Consider the following 17,862-nt stretch of genomic DNA (forward strand, 5'->3'; position numbering starts at 1 on the left):
TTCCATTAATTCCAACAAACCGTGGGAAATACTAGCTTAAGATATAATGGGACACTTTCATGACCAAGCTGCAAAATAAAGATGTATTATTGTGATGGTGATTTACTATTACAAAAGGGCAGAAGTTTCGTTTTCTGACAAAACTGCTAGACGTAATTAAGTTTATGTCTACAGTCTTTCCAGAGAAGGTCCTCTCAATGAATTAGTGTCTGGCAAAGGTCGACAGCTTATCTCATTTGAAATGGGATACACTTCTGCAACAATGAAATAAAACACAGAACTCTTCTTATGTCTGAAAAGTGTCCCCATGCTAGTAGTATCAGCAAAGACTTATGGGAAATCAGCTATCAGTTATTTGCAATACAGGATCCACTATTTTGGGCCAATTTCCTCTGGATTTCTCTGTCCCAATAGTTAAATGCCTCTCTGTGAAACACACCCTTTCCCCTTTGCAATGTGTCCCTTGCAGTCCAAGATAGCAGTAAAATATCAATTTATTTTAGGAACGGAAGCCTCCATAACCTGTTGGGTGCCTATCTGAAATTATTCAGTGAGTACTAACAACATCTATAGTACAAACAGACCAGAACCAAAATGGTGTATAATTCTGAAGCAGCCTTCTGGTATTGAACCACCAAGAATTTGATTTGGCAAATATGTGTTCTTATTTTCAGTGAGCCATAGGAAAAACAAACATGGTAAAGAAAAAAGTAAAATGGGTCAATACCTTCAGCCATTTAAGTGCTATTTCAGCACCACCTAGTGGCAAACTGTTTCTCTGTAAAAAGGGTTTAAAAAAGATAGATGCAAGATATTGTATTGGAGAGAAATGATAGCAATTTACAAAAACAAAAAAACAAAAAATATCAACAAAAACAGTTTAAAATAACAATATAAAACATTTGCAAAAATAATTAAAATCAACGATCAGCTAAAAACCAGTTTATAGCACCTGCCAACATGCTGTACGTCTGAACAGACTTGCCTAAACAAAAATCTTTTCAGCAGGCACCGAATACAGTGACGACACCTGCCGGACGTCAATAGTCAAGGGAGTTCTAAAGCGTGGGCGCCGTCGCACTAAAAGATCAATTTCTTACAAGTGCAGAACGAATATTCTTTGGCACCTGTGGCAGTGCCACTTTCGCAGATCGAGGTTATGGGGCGAAAGAATAATAATTATCATTTATTAACCGGAAGCAAGATTGGCCGCTGCACCCTTTTTTCTTTTTTTTTTTTCTTTTTTTTTTTTTTTTGCACCACCTGACCCGATGGAGAGGGACGGGGCAACGAAGACAGACTGCGCACGCGCGCACGGAACGGAATGGGGCCCGAGTTCGAGGCTTAGCGAGGGGCGCCCGAAGAAGTGGTCCAGCTCCTGAGATCTCGTTGCCATAGCTACACGCGCTGCCGGAAGTGCTCCTCCATGGTCCCGCCCAGCTCCCCGAGCCTCTCCGTAGAGCAGAGCTCGGGCTCCTGGGAGAGACTTCTTGGCCGCTGAAGATGGCGGACGGCGGGGCGAGCGCCGAGCAGGAGCAGCAGCAGCAGCAGCAGCAGCGAGAGAAGGCAGAGGACGAGGATACGGGACCCGGCACGAGCGGGATGCGGCGGGAGAAAGGGCCCCGTGGAAGCGGGCGGCCCCCTACCGTCAGGGACCTGCAGGTACGGGGAGGGTGAGAGAGCCGTCGGTGTCGCCTCCCCTTCCTGGGAGTCGCTCCGCCTTGAAAACCGAGGGTGGAGGTGCTCCAGAATGGCCAGCCAGGGTTGTGTAAGAGAGCAAGCTGGGAGCTGTCGCTTTCTGGGAGAGTTTATAGCAAGCAGGCATTATTTCTTGGCAGCCGCCGTGTGCTGTCCCCGCACCTTCTTTTCCTCGCAACTGATGGCGACACGCCTTGCCTTAGGTAAAACCTCCGCCGAGCTCGCCGTGTTGCCAAACACGGGTTGTACCGGGGCGGTGGGGGGGGGGGGACTGTTAAATATAGGTTAAGAGCTGGAAATGTCGTTTCCTCATCACTCCCTAATGAAATGAAATCGCATGGGGAAACTGCTCTGACAGTGCATTCCTCTGCATGCCTTTTCAAAAGTAAGCGTCGCTTGCTCCCCGGTATATTTGCCTCAGCAATTCAAGTTGGTGCTTTTTTTGCACACCAGGTCAGACTCCAGGAACGATTTTCCGAAATAAATCAAGGTAGCCATATAGAGTTGCCTGTCGATGTCAGAATCTCTTATCTAAAGTCTCAAACTGTGATGTGTTATTTGTGGCTTCACAGTTCTATGTAGCATTAAAATGTTTATGAAAAACATGTTCTTGCCCTAAATTTTGTGCCCTCACCCTGAAGCAGCTTGTCATTGAAACGGCATCTGGCTCTCTTCATAGAAATGTTTGTTGTTTCTAATCCAGATTTTTAAAATACATTGCAGTGAAACATCAATACTCGGGGAAACAAAATTAAACTACAATACTTTAGGTTTTCAGTGTAGAAACAAACCATATAGCAACATTTTCTTTGTTTAATTTTTGCTTCTTATTCTTTGGGCCACTTGTATTGATATTAATAAGATCTATTATGTAAATTACATGCAGCTTTTTTACTCTCACATCTTTGCCAAGTGCAAACCCACATCCACCATTCATTGAAAACAACAGAGAGGGCAAAAAATACACATGCAAAAACACAGCAGGGACATATCTGTGGGGATTCGAGCCCCACATTAGGTGAAAGAAAGGGTTGGACTAGATTACCCTTGTGGTCCCTCCCAACTACAATTTTATGATTCTATATAGCAAAGCTCATTATATTTCTGCCTCTTGCTTGGACTTCAGTATATATTCTAGAATAATTGCTTAGACATATCATTAACTTCCACTGTGTCTACAGCAAGAAATGAAACCTGTGGCCCTCAGATATTGCTGGACCATTGGCCCCACCCAGCATAGCCAATGGTCATGGAAGATGAGAGCTGTAGTCCCCAGTTCCTGGTCTAGAAGTCAGTAGAAGTTGGCCTAATTTGCTTGTCATGTTAAACCATAGTTTAAAACAAACTATGCTGAAAACAAACCATAAGCCCAACGTTAGACAGCACCACACTTGTGGTCAGCAGGAGTTAGAAGAAGCACCATGCACCAACATGCTTCTCTTTCATTTATATTAAATTAAAAATGGTTTTATGTAATATGTGAGCTAGATCATTGTGTCTAAGCACATGCTTCTTGTTCACTTATTACATTATCCTTACTATACTGTTTTATTCTGAAAGTAAAATATACTTTTGTTTTATTCTGAAAGTCATATAAGGAAAGGATTTATAGCTGTCATGAAGAAATGTTATTAATTGTTGTGCTATCAAGTGTTGCTCTTTTGTGACATTAGTAATTTTTACTTGGCAAACAGCTGTTCTTTCAGCATGTGATTGGGAAAAAAGGTTATTTTTAAAAAAATAGTTCTCATAACCATGCCTGCCCAATGATCTGCATATTTGACCAGTATGAATTAGTCACCTCTCTTTTAAAAGAGAACTACATGTAGAATACATGTAGAATACATGCAGTTAGTTTTTTGGGTCTGTAGACATTGACTAAAGCATCTGGTGTTTGGTATAGCTGGCATTGGCTGGATTGTATGAAGATGAAATGAAAAGACAACCGTCTCATTCTGAGAAACCAACAGCTAGAGTGAGCAGTCATCCGAGATTACCAGTGCAAAGGTAAATAAGGGGTTTTATTATTTTTATATGACACTGTCAAACAGTTCAAATTAACTGTGATAGTTCCTATAAGTGTGCATTTCAAAAATGCAAATATTAAGCAAGCATTTTAAAAATGTAAAGGAGTATCTTCCTAAATCCCTGAAGACACAATCCTATGTACACTTGTATGGGAGTAAATTCCATTGTGCACAGTGGTACTTTCTTCCAAGAAAATGTGCATTGGATTGCAGTGTGAGTTGCTGTCTTTCATCAGGGAACCAAAGGGCCATGGAGAACCTTCTACATAAGCTCTACTGAAATGCATGCAAGTTGATGAGCAACACTGGGGCAAGGTGATTATAATATAAAATTTGTTGTAGACTGGTTCTTGTACAGCATTTGCATGCTATTCCTTTATTATAGCAAGTCTTCTAACTTAGATTTGACTGTCACAACCTATGAACTCTACAGAGGTTGGATATCACAAATTTATTTTCAATATAAAAAAAATTAAGATTGGTGGTGTAAAATTAATGGAAGTTTAAATGAATATTTCTTGGCTGACTTCTTCAGAAGCTTGCGAAAACCAGAAAGAAGTATGAGTGATGACAAGGATAACAAAAGGTACCATAAAATAAGCATTTAATTGATTTATAATATTCATAAATAGTGTGTTTAAGTTTTTATGTTCCTTTTCCCCTTGAACTTTTCTTGTCTTTTTATTATTGTTGTCATCATCCCCAGCTGTAATAATACAGTGGTACCTCGGGTTACATACGCTTCAGGTTACAGACTCCGCTAACCCAGAAATAGTGCTTCAGGTTAAGAACTTTGCTTCAGGATGAGAACAGAAATCGTGCTCCGGCGGCGCGGCAGCAGTGGGAGGCCCCATTAGCTAAAGTGGTGCTTCAGGTTAAGAACAGTTTCAGGTTAAGTACGGACCTCTGGAACGAATTAAGTACTTAACCTGAGGTACCACTGTAGTTGTCATCCTCAATTGTTGCGGATCCTCTCACATTGAACGTGGGGTTAATATCATAAGCTAACATGAGAAGAGACAGTGGAGGTATAATGGCTTTGAGGGCCTCCACAAATTAGTCTAATCCTTTTTTAAAATCATCTAAGTTGGCAGCCATCACTACCTCTTGTTTGAGTGAATTCCACAGTTTAACTGTGCTGTGTGGAAAAAGTACTGCCTTTTGTCTATCCTGAGTCTTCCAGCATTCAGCTTCATTGAATGGCTGAGTTTTCATAAATCATGCACAATTTTATGCCCACCCACTCCCGGCTCATTTGACTATTTTTCTTGAAAACAAAACAAAAGTCCCAAATGCTGTAACCTTTCATCATGGAGTCGTTACTCTTAAGTTTGACTGGGTGCCCTGCAATACACCCTTCCAACTCCTTTGATTCTAAACGATGATGCTTTTTTGTTAGTAGGAAATAGTGACAGGATACGTGGTTGTTGGCATCTGTCTGTGTTGAAAGACAATGGAGTTCTCGTCCAGGGGTGAAATCAAATCACTGGAGAATCAAAATATTGATTCCAACATGAAGTGAAAATAATGTGGCTGCAGAGACTGGTAACTTGTAACTGCTGCCTCTTGCATTGTTTTTGCTGAGTTAGCAAGCCTGGGTAGTGTGTATGGAGAGCCAGGGCTGCCCTCTCATCCTCACTAATGTGGTCCAAAGGAAAGCAGAGCAATACATTTGGCACCAGCTTGACTGTAGGGCTTGCTAGAAGGAGGCGTACAAGATGCCATCCAACTGTCTTAGGAACTCCATTCAAATTTTTTTTAGAGTTTACTCCTTAGCCTTTTCTTCCTCTGAAGATGCCCTGTAAGGCAGCAGGTAGAATAGGTTATACACTCAGTCTTTATTTCTAAAATATGCTTCCTTAAACCAACATCCAATATAAGATGCACATCTTACATGTTGGAGGTATAAAATCAAAGTATGAAATAATTGGTCTAATTTTTCACCTTTCTTCAGTGTTTTGTTTTTGTGTGGTTTCGTCTCTTCGTCCCAGGGGAAGTTTTTTCAAGAGCATGTCTGTGGGCCATAAATGATATCTCAGTTGTATCTTGGAACCTGACACAGGTGCAAACACCCAGTTGTGATTTTTGCATGCTGTCAGATTTCTCCAGTTCTTCAGCAGCAACCTGTGCCCAATCACTTAGTGTTGCTGAGGATCTTCTGGTCTTCAGAAAACTTTGAGGACGGATGGGGTTCAAGGAATGCCCTTGTGTGAAGCTCCCTTTTATTTGTGCCAGGGTTGTGTGGAGTAGTCCTGCTGAATCACAGCAAAGATGTATCCAATGCAGCATTCTGTTTCCACAGTGGCCAGGCAGATGCCTGTTACAATCCCAGAAATAGAACCCACAATAGCCCTCTCCCACTTGTGGTCCCCAGCAACTCAGATTCAAAGGCATATTGAATGCACCCTATTATTTTTATGAATATCTGGACATCTTAAGTACAGATAAATTTGGTGTTCCTGACTGTGTCAAAACTCTCTCAATCTTTTAACAGCACATAAGCTGTAATGTGGTTCTAATCAGAATATGAGTAAGTCAGGAAATTAAATAGTATGGGAGGGTGGCTTTTGTTAAAATGAAGATATTAACCAGAATAATATTTTTTCCTAACATTACCTGGTAAGGTTCTTCCAAAAATATTGATTCCAACATGAAGTGAAAATAATTCCAATATAAGGCATTAAAAAGCTTCAGGGATTAGATATTGTACGTAAAAATAAAAACTTAATTTCTAAATTAAAAACTATATTTACTTGTTGAAGTTATTAAATGTCTATCTTGCCCTTTCTGCCAAAGGAAGTTCCCAACTTAGAGAGCTTACAGTTGAAAGCAGGGTGGGACAGCCTAAGCCACTTTCCCATCTGAAACAGAGTGCTGTTTCTAGCACTGCACAAACTAATGTACTTCTGTTGGAAAATTTCTTAATACTTATGACCAACAAATGCTGTATGCTTTCTTTCTTTTTTAAAAAAAAGATTTTATTCAGGTGATTCAGAATACAGAGGGCTCAGTGTTGTTGCCTCATCCAATAATATAGCATCCAGTAAAATTGTCGCTGAACTTTTCAAAGAAGCAAAAGAACATGGGGCAGTCCCATTAGATGAAGTATCAAGAGCATCGGGGGATTGTCATAAAGCTAAAGTAAGTACATGCAATCTTTTTTTATGGGAAAAGCACAATTGTTTTAATGCAAAAGTGCTTTTATTTAACAAGTATAGCACTTGATTCCTTTTCTAAAATTATTTTTAATTACTTTCATTACAAAACATGAGCTGAATTTAGAGAGGCAGCGGGTAAAGTGTACTCCAATTCATAATATTTGCCTGCTTTAGACAGCTTTTCTGCCAGACAGGAATTGACAGCAATTAACACTAGATGCTAGTTTCCCAGGTTGGGAGGTTATGGGAGAGGGTCGTGTGAAAAGAAAAGGTGCGGCTCCAGTATCTTTTGTACTGAAAATAGTATGGAAACACTGCCTACAATTGAACACAAAGTCTAAACTAGTCCACGTGATATGGTAAATATCACTTTAGCAACTACTATCCATTTCATTACATTGAACAAAATGAAAACCACTGGATATAGTAGATCGTGACCACCCCCAGGTTCATGTTCAAACAGTGTGCACTGGCACATGTCCCTGACAACTACTTTTCATACTTTCCCTGATTTGAGCCATTGCACCAGCCCATACTATATGCTAACCATTATTTAGAACTCAAACCAGGTTGCAGATTTAATTCCCCCTACGGGCTAGCTGCCTACTCCTGCATTGCAGCGGGATTGGACTTGATGATCCTCAGGTCCCCTTCCAATTCTGCTATTCTATGATTTATTAATTTCCAGATTCCCAACAAACAAGCTATAGTTTAGAGCTGCTTGTCTGCTTTTTGTTTTTCTGTCTGCTTAGCACTTCTTAAATCTACTCCTATCTCTGTGGAACAGGAACTTCTGGAGGTGGAGTAACAACTGGGACACTGGTTTGCTTTTCAATTTGAGCATTCCAGAGCATACTTTGCAATCCCACTTCAAACTATGCTTTCAGATCCTGTTTTACTGGTTGATCAAAACAAAATCATTTGACATGCTTGAGTTCTTCTGTGTTCTATAGGAAATTACTTTCTGCTCACCAGAAGAGAAGAGTGTTACTATCTATAAAAATATTGTTTTGAGTTGCTTATTACTTAATTGTGTGAAGATTAAACCTGTTGTCACTGACTTTTGCCAGATCTCCCCCCCCACCCTGTGAAAACTTTCTTTCTAAGCTGCAGAGTGCATATTTTACAAAGTATTTACTTAACTAAATAGTGATCTGTTAAAATTACTAGTAGTCAGTTGGTTTAAAATAAATGCAAGTAGTTACTGCAGTTCTGTAACTCAGTCCTGTATTTTAAATATTTTATTAGTCATTTTCTGGTGGTGGATACAGACTGGGGAAGTCAACTATGAAGCGCTCTGAATATATCTATGGAGAAAATCAGTTTGGACAAGATGTAAGTATAAATACGATGAACATAATTTCCTGTTACATGCAAGAGATAATTAACTTGAGGAACCCTGTCTGCGTAACATATAACATACCCAACTGCAAGAGAAAATCCTAATAGCTTGTTCCTTATATCATCAATATATACCTAAATAATTTTATAGAACCATAAGTTTCATTTGACAATTCCCATGCAGTGAAGAGAGTGACGCAGTCCTTGCTCATAAAGAGCTACAGAGGCACAGCAGAGCTCTTCTGGACACTGAGTTGGAGCTAATGTGTCTTTGATTACATTCTGATGGCATAAATTCATAGGCAAGTGCAACACATTCCTTTTAGACTATGGGTTGTATCCAATGTTAGTTCTACACATAGTACGCATAGTAGATGCATTGAAATTAATGGACATAACTCACTTGGGTCCATTACTTTTAATGGGTCTACTCTTTGAAGGCAGCCCCGTTTAGGGAAGCTTTTAGTGTTTGATGGACTATTATATTTTAATATTTTGTTGGAAGCCACCCAACAATATTATTATTATTACAGTGGTACCTTGGGATGCGAACGGGATCCATTCTGGAGCCCCGTTCGCATCCCGAACGGAACGCAAGATGCGACGGTGCGTCTGCGTGTGCATGGGTCGCATTTCGCCGCTTCCATGCATGCGCGTGTTGTCATTTTGAGCGTCTGCACATGTGCGACCGGCGAAACCGGTCCGTTACTTCCGGGGTGCCGTGGAGTACAACTCGAACGCGCTCAACCCAAAGCACATTCAACTCGAGGTATGACTGTATAGCTGAATAGAATGTTTAATATTATAATACTGGAAAACAAACCAAGATGAATATAATGATCAAACATCTGGTGTTACTTTTTTACATTTTCAAAGTACATCTGATTTATTCATAGGTTCAAATTTTACTTAAACTGTGGAGGAACGGTTTTAGTTTAGATGATGGAGAGCTGAGATCATACACGGATCCAGTGAATGCAGAGTTTCTTGAGTCTGTTAAAAGAGGGTAAGTTTATGGTATTTGTGACTATAGGAATACATTGCTTCCAGTGCAGTAGAAGAAACTGCAGCTGGAGAGGAAATCCAAGAAGCCTCAGTAGCTAAGTAGAAGTCCTAGGGTCAATTAAAGAGATGCTGCTTGGTTTGGAACACTCCCTTTTCCACAAGGTCTTCTGTTTTAAGTGATGGCCTTAGCAGTACCTAGGCAAGGCTTCAGTGGTACCCTAGACAGATCCATGCAGGAATCAGGCTAGATCATAAGACCTGACCTCAGATACTGTTTCAGCAACCAAGTCTCAAATAGAGCTGCAGCTTCTATTTTGTCTGCCTCTGAAGAGAGGAGCATCTTAATTTATAGTGGCCTAGTTTGCTTTAGTAGTAATTGACTCCGATGGAGCGTAGGAGGCTGTGGGTCCACTAGGGCAGAGGTTGGGAAACCTCAAGCCCAGGGGCTGAACATGGCCCTCCAGGCCTCTGTCTCCATCCCCAGGCCGTGTCCCATACCAGCCCCATTCCTCACCCTCCTCAAGTGCTTTCTCCTGGTTGAAATGTAGCCTTGAACTATGATAATGCATCCTGCGTACCTGGATAAAGAGATAAGCCTCTTAGCTGCAATATAGCCTACTCTACAAAGGTGAGAGCTGCATCTCTTTTTTCCAGCCTCACCCACAACTGGGATGCAGCTCCTTCAAGGTTGCCCATGAGGCAATGAAGCCCTCAGGCTGTAAAATGTTCCCCATTCCTGCACTAGGTCTGAGGAAGGCAACATGGCGCCCTCACCCTGTAGAGGTATTGGCACAACCAGCTCTTCTGGTGAAATGTTTCTGTTTGGCTGTTTACATCTTGAACTGGGAGCAATTCCCTCCCCAAATCTCCAGCTGAACTGCTTGAAGAAGAGTTTTATATTTTTAAGAGTGAGAGATTGGTCTCAGGATCAGAGGGTTTAGCATTTGGAGCACTAGACCATTTTGATAAAGAAAGCATAAATATTTAGGGAAAGGATGGTAATTTGCAACCAGCTGGCACCAAAAACAAGCTGTTTCCAGATCAAAGGAATAGATCACAATTACCAGGGAAGTCCATATATCCCATAAATGACACGTGAGGAAGCGTATTTATTATATATGTTGCTTTATGGAAAGGGTTGGTTTTGATAGAGGTTTTTTTGTATTAAAAATGTACCAAAAAGGATTTTCTCTTATTAGGGGCTGTATCATCCTCAGCCACTGAATAGGATATGAATACCCAGCCCTGTAACATTGTGATGACTCTTCTAGACAGTCTTTTATTTTCAGTCTGTGGCTGCAACATGTAGCAAGTGAAGTACATATAATTTTGCCTTTCTCCCCCTGCCCCTTCCTGGCCATAATTTTGCCTGTAGCATTTCTTATGTATGCCTGATTAACAGCACAATACTATACATGTCTACTGAAATTAAGTCTCTTTGGTTCTTATTCTGTGGTAAGCGTGTATAGGATTATATCTTAAACAAGCCATTTTATCTGCATTGTGGAATGTATGTGCTGATAACAGAGAAGATTAGAGCGTAGTGGATCTGAACTACATTGGTGCCCCGCAAGACAAATGCCTCGCAAGACGAAAAACCTGCTAGACGAAAGGGTTTTCCGTTTTTCGAGGCGCTTCGCAAGACGAATTTCCCTATGGGCTTGCTTCGCAAGACGAAAACGTCTTGCGAGTCTTGCGAGTTTTTTCCCTTTTCCCCCCTTTTTCTAAGCCGCTAATAGCCGCTAAGCCGCTAATAGCGCTAAGCCGCTAAGCCGCTAATAGGGATGCTTCGCAAGACAAAAAAACGCTAGACGGAGAGACTCGCGGAACGGATTATTTTCGTCTTGCGAGGCACCACTGTATTGTTATCATTATTTCATATTTTAATGACGTGATCCAGACAAAATTGAATACTTTTCAGTTTTATCACTTGCTCTTTATGCTCTTGCATAAATCAATAAACTTGCTTAAATTGGATATTTTCCCTTTTGTTTCTGCTGTTAAGAGAGATTCCTGCAGAACTTCAACGTTTGGTGCATGGAGGCCAAGTTAATCTGGATATGGAAGACCACCAGGAGCAGGAATATGTAAGGCCTAGATTGAGATTCAAAGCTTTCAGTGGAGAAGGCCAGAAACTTGGAAGGTTAATTTTTTTCAAAATCCTTGGTTTATAAAAATACAATTATCTTGTATTCTTGCCATTGATACAGTTGATGATTGGAATATAAAATACCAAAGGCCATTCTATTATCTTCCCCACCCCACTGCTGAAAACCACATTACCTCAGAAATCTATTGGGGACTTTATACCAGTAGTGAACAGGGCTCAGAGCTACAGTCAAACCTCAGTTCCCAAACGCCTCCCTTTTGGAACGTTTTGGCTCCCGAACGCCGAAAACCCAGAAGTAAGAGTTCTGGTTTTCGACCGTTTTTCAGAAGCTGAATGTCCGACGGGACCTCCGCTTGAGTGCAGGAAGCTCCTGCAGCCAATCAGAAGCCGTGCCTCAGTTGTCAAACCTTTCGGAAGCCGAATGGGCTTCCAGAATGGATTACGTTCGACAACCAAGGTTTGACTGTATTGCCCTCTGACATGCATTCATTCCATTTTCTTTTGCCCCTCTTTTATCTGTGTCTCTCTTCCCCAACTACATCCTCCTTCTCACCTCTTGTTACCCCATGCAGCAATTAGACTGGAAAAATAGCTTCCACTGGCAGCTGTGAAACCTATTATTATTATTAATACTTTGCCTAACTGCTATGTTGGGGGGGCGGGGCTTAACACTCTCCTCCTTGTGTCTCCTCACAAGGGTCTCCCCCTGCCCAACAAACAGCAATTCATTGCTGAGTGGAAGGGGAGGCAGGATGAAAGTGTAGGCCCTGCTGGCTACATCTGGCCTACAGGCTGCAGGTGCCCCACCCCTGCTATAGGTCTTCTGCATGCTATGCAGACTATATGCTTCTCACTTGCCACCCCATTCCAACAGTTTGTTTTAATCTTTTAAGTTAATCTTAGCATTTGTGTTTGGTTACCTTACAAAAGCAATTAGACTAAGGATGCTCAGTGGGACTGAGTAAACATGCATAAGATTGGGCTGTTCCTCGTTTGGAGCTTTTTTCCTCCAAGCTAATGGTAATTATATGCCTGGTATTGCTAAGTGAAATACATTTCAATTGCTCTGCTGTTTTAAACTGGTTTCCTTTATTATTGAAGGCTGGCAGGTTATGGATGTTGGGTTGGATCTAGATTTCCCTGGAGCAGAGTTCTGCTTCAAGGACACTCTGCTGGAGGAAAAGGACTAGGAATTTATTTTGTCAGTTTCTTCTTCCTCTTGAAAAACTGTTCCAGAGGATTGGGGGACCCTCTGGAACTATGTTGTAAGTATAGTGGTATGTCGGGTTACGAACTTAATTCATTCTGGAGGTCCGTTCTTAGCCTGAAACCGTTTTAAACCTGAGGTACCACTTTAGCTAATGGGGTCTCACACTGCCGCCACAACACCACTGCACGATTTCTGTTCTCATCCTGGGTCAAAGTTTTTAACCCGAGGTACTACTTCCAGGTTAGCGGAGTTTGTAACCCAAAGTGTTTGTAACCCGAGGTGTTTGTAACCCAAGGTACTACTGTAGTTCTTGGAGCTGAAGAGGGAATTGATGAAAATTGCCTTCCCTCTGCTGGAATGGTAGTTCTTCCATTAACAGACAGAGCCTTTTTCTGTTTGCAGAAGGGCATGTCTGAACATCTTTTTATGGCTGTTGGAAGTTTACATATACTGGTCCAGAATATGCAATAGCACTATGTTCTGTCAGTGTTGAGATTTCTTACTGCTTTCTGACATATTATACAATAATTGGCACTGTGCTTAATTACAAAATGCAATGTTAGAAGTGTGGAGAGGTGCAAAGAAGAGCTAATTTGTCCGTAGCTAGGGGGCGCAATTTGGACGGTTCTGCCAGGGGCGCAAGATCACCTAGCTATGGGTCTGGTGGTAGAGCATCTGCTTTGCATCCAGGACATCCCTGATTCAATCCTCAGCATCTCAGGGTACTGCTGACAAAGGCTACTGGTTTGAAACCCTAGAAAGCAGCTGTATATCAGTGTATATAGTACTGAGCTAGACGGTCTGACTTGGCATAATAAGACAGTTACGTATGTTCTTATTTTATTTTATATTTTGTGAGTGTAGATTTACAGTGGTACCTCAGGTTACAGATGCTTCAGGTTACAGACTCCACTAACCCAGAAATAGTACCTCAGGTTAAGAACTTTGCTTCAGGATGAGAACAGAAATTGCGGCGCTGCAGCAACAGGAGACCCCATTAGCTAAAATGGTACCTCAGGTTAAGAAGAGACCTCCAGCACGAATTAAGTTCTTAACCTGAGGCACCACTGTACTTATAACCAGTCCCTTAAACGACTGAAATGTTTTTAACATCCAGTTCAAATCCTTTTCTTTGTATTAAACAAATGCAATAGCACAAAATTTAACTAATTACGTTTTGATGAATTATATAAGGTACTGAGGAAGGCAAGAGAGCATTTTTAGAAGGCACCCTTGCACTCTCTTTGTAGACACATTCATTTGCAAGTAAGCCCCATTGACTTCAGTGGTACTGGTTGGCTTGTAGATAAAGTCTTTAACATTTCAACTGTCTTTCAGCTATTTCTCTTGTTTCTTAATTTTAGCCTTACACCTGAGATTGTCAGTACACCATCTTCCCCAGAGGAAGAAGAAAAATCCTTCCTTGATGCTGTGGTTCTGGTCGATGACTCTGTGCCAACAACTAAGATTCAGATTAGGCTAGCAGATGGAAGTCGTTTAATACAAAGATTTAATCATACCCATAGGTAAGCTTAACTGTTTAACTGTACTGAAACATTGGATCTTAGTTCCAGATTATCACAACTTGTCATCTGAAGTTTATTGCAGTATTTGGAGCTGATGAGTGGTTTGTTTTTAAAGTGCAGAGCATATTGTATTGATCCAAAGACTAAAATCTACATTGTTATACTTTTGTCAATAGGATTATAGATATTCGGAACTTTATTATCCAGTCTCGCCCTTTGTTTGCCACCACTGACTTTGTGCTTCTGACTACATTTCCACACAAAGAGCTTACAGATGAAAGCCTGACACTACAAGAATCAGATATTCTGAACACTGTGATTCTTCAGCAGCTAAAGTAAATCTTGAGCCTTTCAGTGCAATATCGCTTCTGTGAATGGATAATGTTGCATATTGTTCCTCAACAATGCTTCCAAGGAGAAAGGGGAAAAAATGACAGAGGAAAACTAACCGTTTCCCACTTTAATGGATCAATTGGCATTTAGTACTGTTCTGTCTTCCAGTGATAATTCGTCTGAATTGGAATTCAGAGATATGCTAATAAATATTAATTGATTTTTGTATTCTTTCAAAACAGCCTGTATAAACTGGTGTGAATTCAAGTACTTCTTTTATTGGGTGGGGGTGAGGTGAGGGTTGGGAGTAATTTATAAGGGTGCAGAAGCCATTTTTGTAGAAAGAGAAAGGGCCTCTTTTCTGGTAAGACTTGAACTGTGGAAGAATTTTATGCTGCATCAGCTAACAGCCATTAAGAATTTAGGGTTGCAATCCTATGCTCCTTTATTTGAGAGCAAGCTCATTGATCTCATTGGGATTTTCCTCTGAATAGACACTAACAGGATTGCACTATTTTATCAGCTGAGATATGTGTATGCCCCATCGTATGAAATATTGGAAATATTCTTGTGATGGGATGATGAGCTGCTTGTGCGTAAAAGCTTAGTCCCTCAGGGTTTGCTCAGCTTAGCAAAACTCTGTCTTTAGCGGAGCCCTTAAGCATGGCTCCCTCAGTCGCTGGCAGAATCCGACAGTGGGCGTTTGCGGAATCTCTTCCAACATAAAAGCTCCTTAACGGAAACGCGTCTTCTGGACTCTCGGCGTGACAGTTTCTGGCGAGGTGTGGGTGTCCCTATAGGAGGTCCTGAAACCTCCTCACTGTTTTGGCTGGAAGTGTCCCAGAGCCCTTTTTCCGACTCCCTTTCCCTCGGATCTCCTTCTCTCCCCCTGCTGGTTCCTTCCTCTGCTGTTAAGTCTCTCCTAACCTCCTTGAGCCCTTCCACCACCTGCTCTGATGGCAGTTCCCTGACAATTCTGTTCATAGGTTGTCTTCCACATATCTAGCATAATATAAACACATTCTTTAATCTAGTGCTAGTGAGATATTTGGCCTGTTGTGCAGCTCTTATGTCTTGGAATTCAACAATATATGGTGGGACGCCACTGTCTCTGCTTAAATAGAAGTCCAATTTGCACCTTATCGTATTCAAATATCTGGCCAATATGTTGCTTAAAGTAACTTAAAGTTTTAACATAAAGACAATTTGACCAATATCATTTCTATACAGATTTTTAATAGTTGGCTTAATTTGAATCCTGAGACTCTTTTTAGAAAAGTAGTCTTTTTGGAGAACCTTTAGCTATATATCTCATGCTCAGTATTATTTGATTGATGAAAAATGGCACTTCCAGTATAGCTTGTTGCTGTTTTTCAAAGCAAAAATGAAGAAGGGGGATACATTAAAAGAAGTGTGTCTTACGTCAAAATTGGTGTGTGGGTTTTTTTTAACTATAAATATTTTTTCTGACTAATTTTGTGTTGGTCGACCATGTTTTTTTCCTTTTGATCTGTATAGCAGCTTCCCTTGAAATTCACACATGTATATATATACATTTCAGAGTTACAAACATTTCAAACAAATATTTGAAAAGGTTTAGTAGAACTTGGGGGAAGATTTTGTAAATCTAATGTCTGCATGATTGACCCAATTACAAATTCTCCTGTGGTAATCAATAAAAAGAATGTTTTAATTATATGGCTTCTACATGTTTTTCATATTTCATTTTCTTTTTTTTAAAAAAAGTGGAAATGTGCCTGTGTCTGAGTATGTGCCTGCTGTGAATCTGAGGAACACGTAAGTGGAACCACAACACAGCTAATGGGTTTTAAGTTAACTTTTTGAAGACAATGGTGCTTGAGTGTAACCCATTGTAACCCAAGTGTTACCATTCAGATGAACTAGGTACATGCCCAAGATTCCATGCCCCGGGACCTGACACAAGGGTAGGAGAATATTGTGTGAGTGTGTGTGTAGAGGTCTGAGGCATTCTGCTGCTGCTGCTGCTGCTCCTAACATCGCCAAGTAAGATCTATTTGACTCCCTCTTCTGCCCATCCTCAGCCTACTGGTGCTTCTAAAGTGGGTAGAACCACCACCTCTTCCTTTTGCAATTCAAATTCCAGCCTTGGGGCTTTCTGAGGTACTTAGAATACAGCCCAGCTGCAGACACTTATAGGCTTGTGCTGTAATGTGATTAGGAGAGGGAAAGAAAGCAATGTTTTCAATTGGCTGCTTGTGGGGTGAAACTGAAGATAAATTTGTCTGGGTGGGATTCCTTAACTAACAAAGTGTCTGTTTCAATTTAAAAAAAACATTTTTTCAAAGCCCCATGCTAACTTGAGTAGGCATGGCTTGTAAAATGTTAGCAACAAGCTCGTTAACTTTTCAAACAGTAAAGCGGTGAAAACCAGTCATACTGGAGAATAGTCCCTTTAACTTTCTCTTTAAATTTTCGTCTCCACTCAAAGGGAGGTTAGGAGAAAGAAGCTTTTGTAAAGGGATGCAAACAGTTAAAAGCAGACAGGACAGAAGCACCTTTAACATTTCATTTCTACTACAAGCCAAGCTGTGTGGTGAAGGCTGGAGATGGAGGACAGTGCAGGTAAAGTAAAGTTTTTGCTTTACATTAACCAAAACAAAATCTGTTTTTCTAAGTCACTCACTAGATATTTTATTAATGTATTCATTTTTTTTTTAATAAAAATAAGTGTGGTCTTCTTGGTTTAGCAGCCAGCCAGCTTCTCAAGAGGTCCTTACCTTGAAATAACCCTTGAGGCCTAACTTCCTACCTTTCTCGCTTATCAAAAGGGAACTTTACCTCATATGCCTTAAAGCATTTCTGGCTAAATTCATTTTGAGAGAATATCTTCATTATCAATTATTATAAGGCATTTTGTTTTGGTCAAATACCAAAGTTAGAAATAATCCAAATTACAGCATTTGTGACTTGCAGAATTTGGTGTTCATGATTTCTTCTGAGCTAAACCTGGAGAAGATTAACTGATAAATCAGTTAGTCAGGGATAGGAATTGTTAAGTGGCATTGGTCCCATGATTAACCAGTACTGCTTTACTTGGATTTAAGCCAGTCTACATGAAAAGGTGCCATCCAGCTTGGAGGCTGTTTTCAACCTTTAGTCTCTTGCAAAACCATTAATGTAGATGAACACAGCCCTTGTTAGTGCAATGAGCATAAAAAATTAAATAGAATTAACTTTAAATTAGGCAGGCTTTTTGGATAAGAAGGATATTTCAGCTGAATTCTTGCTAATTATTTAACAACTTCAGTAGAATGTTGCATATTACTATCAATTTCAGTTTTTAATAAAGTTGGTTTAGCATTCTCCCCTGTCCAAAGGGCCTCTTTGACATCTGTGTCAATGTGATTTCTTATTCCTGTCACAGTGCTACAGTGACATGAGAAGGTAGGTCAGCTGATCACCTCTCTGCCAA

General features: G+C 40.6%; 1 protein-coding gene across 4 annotated transcripts; it reads left to right on the forward strand.

Annotated features, from left to right (window-relative positions):
• The first annotated feature begins 1,272 nt into the window (after positions 1-1,272).
• Positions 1,273-16,106, forward strand: UBXN2B (UBX domain protein 2B). Of its 4 annotated transcripts, XM_079984657.1 has the most exons (10): positions 1,734-1,817; positions 1,857-1,901; positions 3,602-3,705; positions 4,261-4,311; positions 6,701-6,866; positions 8,132-8,218; positions 9,121-9,230; positions 11,235-11,372; positions 13,914-14,075; positions 14,252-16,106. In XM_079984657.1, the coding sequence occupies exons 3-10, from the start codon at positions 3,632-3,634 to the stop codon at positions 14,412-14,414; spliced, it is 951 nt and encodes a 316-aa protein (XP_079840783.1). In that variant the 5' UTR covers positions 1,734-1,817; positions 1,857-1,901; positions 3,602-3,631; the 3' UTR covers positions 14,415-16,106. The 4 variants fall into 4 exon arrangements, with proteins under 4 accessions (XP_079840780.1, XP_079840782.1, XP_079840781.1 ...); XM_079984654.1 differs by lacking the exons at positions 1,734-1,817; positions 1,857-1,901 and adding an exon at positions 1,273-1,662; XM_079984656.1 differs by lacking the exons at positions 1,734-1,817; positions 1,857-1,901 and adding an exon at positions 1,275-1,591.
• The last annotated feature ends 1,756 nt before the right edge of the window (positions 16,107-17,862 follow it).

The sequence above is a fragment of the Podarcis cretensis genome (genome assembly GCF_951804945.1).
Source record: "Podarcis cretensis genome assembly, chromosome: 7".
NCBI classification, from domain to species: domain Eukaryota; kingdom Metazoa; phylum Chordata; class Lepidosauria; order Squamata; family Lacertidae; genus Podarcis; species Podarcis cretensis.